Here is a 6,825-nt window from a genome sequence, read left to right on the forward strand (position 1 = left end):
CACCATCGTGTGAACCCCTCACCTGCGGCATCCCTTCTGCTTCTGGGTGGCATCGTCTGGTAATCAGCCTTTGCCTCTGGCCACAAAACCAGCAGCAGTTCGCAAGAAAGCAGTTTAAGAAGCAGCTATTAATTGGAACTTTTTTTTAATTATTATAGCATTATTAATACATTTTATCTTGCAGCATTATCTGCTCCTTGTACCCACTGCAGGATTCAAAAGGCAGCAAAGCTCCCACAGAAATCAGTTTTGCTTGGCTTAAAGCGTAGTCTTAAGGTAAAACGCACAGGTGTCTCTTTTCAACTCTCCACAACAGGAATACAACATCTTCCAGCGGCCATCGGAATTCCACACAGCGCGAACAGCACAGGCGGTGTCGAATTCTGAGGACTGACCTGATCCCTGGGCCAGGTATCGCCATTAAAACTATAAAAACGGGGCTTCTAAGGGCACAAATGCCTCAGCTTCCTGCTCCAAGACCTTAAATATTTAAAGCTACCAAAAGCTGATGAAGCTTTAGTTATACAGTGTCAATCGCTTCTGAAGATGAGACTGGAGAAAATATTTTATGTTAACTATGGCTTGAGACTTTCAGATGTCCTTACTGGTCTCGCCCTCCCTTATGTTTTTTTATCATTTAAGTTGGAAAAGACCTTTCAGATCATCAAGTCCAATTGTAAACCTCACACGGCCAAGTCTGAACCTGGGAAATGAAGCTTGGACGGGAAGGACAGGCAAAATGCATAGGCATTGCGTGTGCTCTTCAGCCATAAGAAAACTCACCCAAATTTACCTCACCGGCGCCTGAAAAACCATGTTTTTGCAGAACACGGTGGGTCTAAGTGTAATAGCACTTCAAAGAGACTCTGCCCTTGCTCAGGGGTCAAATCACTTGCTCTGTCACGGTGTCACAAAGGATTTCAGGAGAATGTTTGCTGAAACGGCTGCTCTGGCCAGATGAGGAGCAAGTTCTGATACATGGAGGATTGGTCTCGACTACGTCTGCCAGCATTTGGCCAACAGCCAAGGCAAACAGGGACAGGAGCCATGGAAGGAGAAGGCAGAAAAAGGAAACTCCTGGTCTCTCAGTAAACAACAGGTAAGGGGAACAAGATTTGGAGAAGGAGCCCTACTGGGAAAACAAAAGGTGGGAAGAGGGGTAGGTTAAAAAGCATAAAACCCAAGGACACTAAGAACAGGGAAAGGGGGAGATGTGAGGGGCACCCGATCTGTACCTTTTACATGTAAAATGGAATCTGAGACTGAATTTTGTTATCTGTTTGCCAGGGAACAGATGTAAAAACCACCAGGAATGCTTTGGGCCAATCTAGTGCTTTTTTGTTTTTGGTCTGCTTTAACACTGTTATTGAATAGTATGACATAATACTGGTGTCTTGCTTTAAGGTGATTTTTTCCAACATTTAGAATACTGTGTTTTTAAGGAATGTCTTCCTCTTCATCTTCTAATCTGAGAATGCCAGAAGGAAATCTGCTGCTCTCTTGAAGTCAGCGGGAAGTTTGCTTGCATAAGGAGAACTGGTTAGGACTCTTGACAGTGTTTCACAGCTTGTACAAAGCTCTCCAACAGATTAGAGCTCATCTTTTTCATTGTTCTTCTTCAGGAAAGAAGCAAGGATATTGAGGCTTTTCTGGAGCTCCTCCTTTTTCCCATCACTCATTTTGTTCTTCTCGATCAGTTTTGTGATTCGGACGACTTCATTAGCAGCAAACTCCTCTCCCTGCTCCAGTATCTTGCTCATGATTTTCAAGTATTGTTCAGCTGACTTCTTCTCAGTTTCTTTTGTTTTCTCTAAACTCTCTTGCCCCTTTTTCAGGAGGGACTGGCGTTCTGATTTCTCAGCAGTGCTCACAAACTTGCTGGCCAGCATGTCGTACTCTTTGAGACAGCCTGGCATCCCCAGATAGATGCCATTACTCTTCAGCCAGCGCTGAATAGCCCCAGCCTTGATGTGGCCACTGTAAGGTAAAGGATTGTCAAAGTCACCATCCTGGAACAAGTAAAAAATAGGGAACTTTTCCTTATCCAGCTTGTACTTTTCTCCCAGCTCAGTGTTCAGTTTATCACCATAATCTGTCAAGAGAGAAAGAAACACAGAAGAGCATGGTACATTAATTAAAAAAAATAAATTAGGATTATCTCCTACACAAACTGATAAATATTTGTCTCCAGAGTTTCCATACTTCCTAACAACCTCTTTGCCGGGAAATGCCACACACTGAAACAAAAGCACCCCAGAAAAATTACTTCTGCAAGGCAAAAAAACCCATCATTACATTTTCCAAAGAAAAAATACAGGATTCTAATGATGCTTTGCTAGGACTGTGATAGCATAAGACATCAGCAGGACCTCCATGTACAAACCCTGTCCTCCTTATGTGAAACTAATACTTATTTTTCCCCCTGTTTTGCTCTGTCCATTTATTTTATTCGATCTTACAGTGAAATAGATTTTTTTCCAGATCCATGTGCAGAGAGTGTACACTCATACATTTTAGTTCTGACAGCATCCTAAGCTAGAAGATGTTTCCTCACCTCACATAAATTGCATTTATTCTTGAGGACAGAAAACATAACTTACAGAGATTTCAATTTGCTACGTAGCTAATCCTTGTGTATTTAGAGATGTCAGCATGGGTGCAACTTCCCAGTTTGACAATTCCTGCAAGCCTAAATTCTAAATTCTACCTACAAAGCAAGAGCAAGGTGACAGCGATCCACTCTTCACTGCTCTTTTCTTAAAGCTGGTTATAAGAACACCAAGCTACACCAGCCACAGCGCAATGACCACTTTCTGTGCTTTACCAGCAATAAACGGAGGGTATGCTACTACTAATTAATCATACCACGTTTGCTTTGTTTGACCAGGCTTGTGGTTAAAGCATGATTCTTGTAAGGCCTTTTCCCTAAAAATGGATGAAAAAGGCCTCTCTCAGCAAAGAAAGGAAAAAAAACCAGACAGAAAGCGCTGCGAAGGAGGAGGGTGGCATCCAGTTGAGCAGTGTGGGCTGACTCACTTCATTAAGCAGCCGAAAGAGATAAGCAGTGCTCCCACACTGCCAGCACCGCCACAGCGACCAGCCGAGCAGGAGCTTTGGTCTGAAAGGGCCAGACCCATCTCGGTTCTCACTATCAGAATTACCTCAGAGCTTATTTTCATCCAAAATGGTAGTGAATTTTATTTCCTCCACATCAACCTGTACTGTCCAGAGCTCCTCACCTGATATTCCCACTTCAGCCACCAGAAGATCTTCACTGGAGCCTGAGCTCTCTGCCAGTTTTTTAAACTCATCTTGTTTCTCACCATAAGGATATTGCGTATCGAATTTCACCAGGACAAATTTATGTTTTGGAATTACCTAAAACAAGAAGAAAAAACAGACAGAACTTTAGCATTTCAGGCTTGAGTAATCTATAAGTCACTTAAGGTTGCTTTAGCTTGTTCTTCTTTCCCTGTGCAATGAGTAGATGCAGAGGGAGAATGGAAATTTTATAATTATGGCCTTTCAAAAATGACTCACTGCAGTGTGGAGGAAAGACTGAGCTTTGGGTGTACGGATTCCTACAGCAGATGATAAAGATGGTACATGGTGGGTTTGGGGGATCTGATAATGCCTTTAATTATACGTGACTTGTTTACTGTAAATCTGATTAGTGCCTTGGCAGAAAACCAGCTAAACCATTTCCAGTGGGACAGTAAGAGGACAGAGGCCAAAGCTCGTGTCATTCTGAAGCGTCCCAAGCAGGAGAATTTGTGTTTTAATTGATTCCTCTTTGCTTGTGCTGTTGCTTTTGAGTTTTGCTCTGCTTGGATGATGCTGTTTCAAATGAGCTTAGAAATGGAACCTGTCACCTGGTTTGGGATTCTTTTTTCTCCCTCCAGGGTAAGACCTTGCAAAATCTTTTTTCTTGCGAACAGGGTCAGGTTGCAACACAGGTCCCCACCTACCAAGCGCCCTGCAAGCACTGATCACTTTATTTGCTGTCCTGGTGAGAAGGGAACATGGCAGGTGTCACAGCTTTGATATTTCTGCTTGTCTTTTAACGTCCCTCTTGCAGCGTTCTGCCAATTTACTTCAAATTCTTCTAACTGCAGAAGAGCTGGAAGCTCCTAAGGGTTATACAATGCTATAGTGTTTAAACACCAAAAATGGTTTGTGACAGCAGAAAAATCAAGCGGGGGGCTGGCGTGTGGCACAAACTATTTGCTCACGCCTCAGCAGTTTGTTTAGGGCAGACACTTTCCAAAGAGCTCAGCTGACTGTTGTCTCTTCAGCTCACGCTGCTACAGCGCACGCTTTAATCCCGCTGTACGGTGATTTCCTTTCCACTATCCTCTCATCATCTGCTTCAAGCCACCCCTGCCACAGCCTGGCGGGTACCGGAATAAAAATCCTGCCATGCTATCGGCAGGCGCCTTCATTTCAAAGTCGCTTAGTGGAAGAAAAAAACTGCGAGACCTCAGTCTGGCAGCAGCCTGTTGCTTTCTGTTTCATGAACAAAAAAGTGAAACCGGCCCAGACAGAGAGCGCTCAGCGCCTCGACTCCCTCCCCTGCACAGTCCTGCTCTCGGTCACCAGCACGGGCAAGGCAGGAGCAAGGCGATAGCGGCTCTTCGGCTCCCTGATTGGAGCCACGGGGAGCCGGCCCGGCGCTGGGCCCAGGAGCCGCGGCAGCAGCCGGACCTCGCCCCGCCGGGCTGAACCGAACCGGGCCGGGCCCCCGCGCCCCGGCCGCAGCCCTGCCCCGGCGGCCCGGCTCCACTTGGACCGCGCCGATTGGCTGCCCGCCGCGGCTGCCGCTCTCCTATTGGCTGCTCCGCGGCGGGCCCGCCGCCTCAGCCATTCCGCCCCGAGCGCTCCCCCGCGCCGGTGGCCGTAGTGGGGGGGCGGCTCCGCGGAGGCTGCGCGCCCGCAGCCCGCTCCGCAGCCCCGAGCTCCCCTGACCGCCTCCCCAACCCTCCGGGGCCGCCCGCCTGTTGCTGCGGCAGCCGCGGCCGTGCACATGGCCGGAGCGACCGTCCGCCCCTCCTACAGCACCCCACCGGGCCCGGCAGCGCCCGCCGGGTGGGCCATACCTTGTAGAAGGTGATGGTGTCGAGGGGCACGGAGCCCTTGGTGTGCAGCGCGCTGCCGCCGGGCAGCGCCAGGCCGAGCAGGCAGAGGAGCACGAAGCCGGCGGCGGCCGCCGCAGCCATGGCGGAGCGCGGAGGGAGCGGGGCTGCCGGGGCCACGTGACCGCGCGGAGCGCCGGCCGCCGCCGGGGGCTCGCCCCGCCCCGCCAGGCCCGGGGCCAACCGGGGGAGCGCGGCCGCGCCCGCGAGGCGGGCAGCATCCGCGGCCCACGAGCGCTTACCAGACGCGGCCCGGCTTCCACGCCGCGCGTGGAATGGGCGCGCAGGGGGCACGGGCAGCACCTCCCGCGGCGGGCAGCACGCTGCTGCAGCCAGGAAAATAAAGTAGGAGCGGGCAGCTTCCAGCAGCAAACACAGAGCATGAAGGCAGGGGAGAGGGCAGAATGCAGGATCCGGCCTTGCAGGACAGGCTGCAGTGCTACGGCCAGGCAGATGAGCAGGGAGAGGAGAGATATTAATGGACAAAGTATACGTGTGTATATGTATATACATACATTTATATACAGCAGCAGGCCAGAGATGGTGGCCACAGCGCTACTCCTGGACTTCAGTCATGTACTGTCACCCGCAAAATCAAAATGAAGTAAGTGATGCAGAAAGCCTAACCGGCAGATTGTAGGTGATCCCGTCACAGAGCAGACACATCCGCTCCCTTCCCCCCAGCACACATCAGTCAAACCCCAAATGTAGCTAGAAAGCAAAGAGCATTTCCCCCCTGCCTCTTTCCATCATCCCTCCTTGCAGGTAACTTGATTTTCTGCTCACTCTGCATCAGGATAATCTGTCTTCATCAAGGGGCTGACAAAGCTAGACAGAGTAGGTGAACAATTCAGTCACTTCCAGGCCATCTAGACAGAAAAATGAAAGAGGCAGCAATACTGATTTATAATGAAACTGACTTTTATATAAATTATAAACCCATCCAGTTTAAAGCAGATCATTTGCAGTTGTGTCACTTAAATCCATAGAAGGCTGAGGCATACATATCTTCTACAGTCATAAATTAACAATGAATAATCAAGGAAGAGAAAGTTCAGATAAGGCTGCAGATACAACACAAAAATCCTCTCTAAGATTACTAGCGGTTAAAATAAAGTCATGATTATCAATGATTGCAAAATATAAATGCAATTTTTGAACAGTTAAAAAGTACAAAAAAAAATGGGCAACACAAACAGGCATCGTACATTTTGTCCTGTATGTAGACAAAGCAGGGAAGGACTTCTGACCTTTATCTACATTAGACATCAATTTTAAGCAAAGAATTGAGGAATTCTGTAAAAGGATCGTGACTCATGATCCCAGTAGTATAAAAATCAGTATTTTTTCAGTCTGTAAACAGTAGTCTTGGTAGCTTCTAGGTCTGTTTTTCAATTCATCACAAAAAAAATCCCAAAGCAAACAAACAAAAATCCCAAGAGCGGAAAAGGGAGAACAGCAGCAATGGGTTATAGCTTGAATTTCTTATCGGGTCCCTGTGGGACATATTCTGGAGGGGAAATGCTCTTTTGTAAGAAATATACAATATATTTAACTGTACACAATTTATAGGGGGAGAGAGTCTCCCTCAATCACACTCTCAGTACAGTCATTTTTGTACACCATCTGCTCCTATAGACAAACAGCCGCTTGTGAAGAGATGGCACCTGGTTTTATAAAATACTGAGTAATC

At 47.8% G+C, this 6,825-nt stretch overlaps 1 protein-coding gene across 1 annotated transcript; it reads right to left on the reverse strand.

Moving 5' to 3' along the window:
• Positions 1 to 128: 128 nt before the first annotated feature.
• ERP29 (endoplasmic reticulum protein 29) lies at positions 129 to 5,257 on the reverse strand. Its single transcript, XM_065851700.2, has 3 exons — positions 5,097 to 5,257; positions 3,240 to 3,378; positions 129 to 2,092 (listed from the first exon to the last, which is right to left on the reverse strand). The coding sequence occupies exons 1-3, from the start codon at positions 5,214 to 5,216 to the stop codon at positions 1,590 to 1,592; spliced, it is 762 nt and encodes a 253-aa protein (XP_065707772.1). The 5' UTR covers positions 5,217 to 5,257; the 3' UTR covers positions 129 to 1,589.
• Positions 5,258 to 6,825: the final 1,568 nt, after the last annotated feature.

Source organism: Patagioenas fasciata, chromosome 17 (genome assembly GCF_037038585.1).
Source record: "Patagioenas fasciata isolate bPatFas1 chromosome 17, bPatFas1.hap1, whole genome shotgun sequence".
Lineage (NCBI taxonomy): Eukaryota > Metazoa > Chordata > Aves > Columbiformes > Columbidae > Patagioenas > Patagioenas fasciata.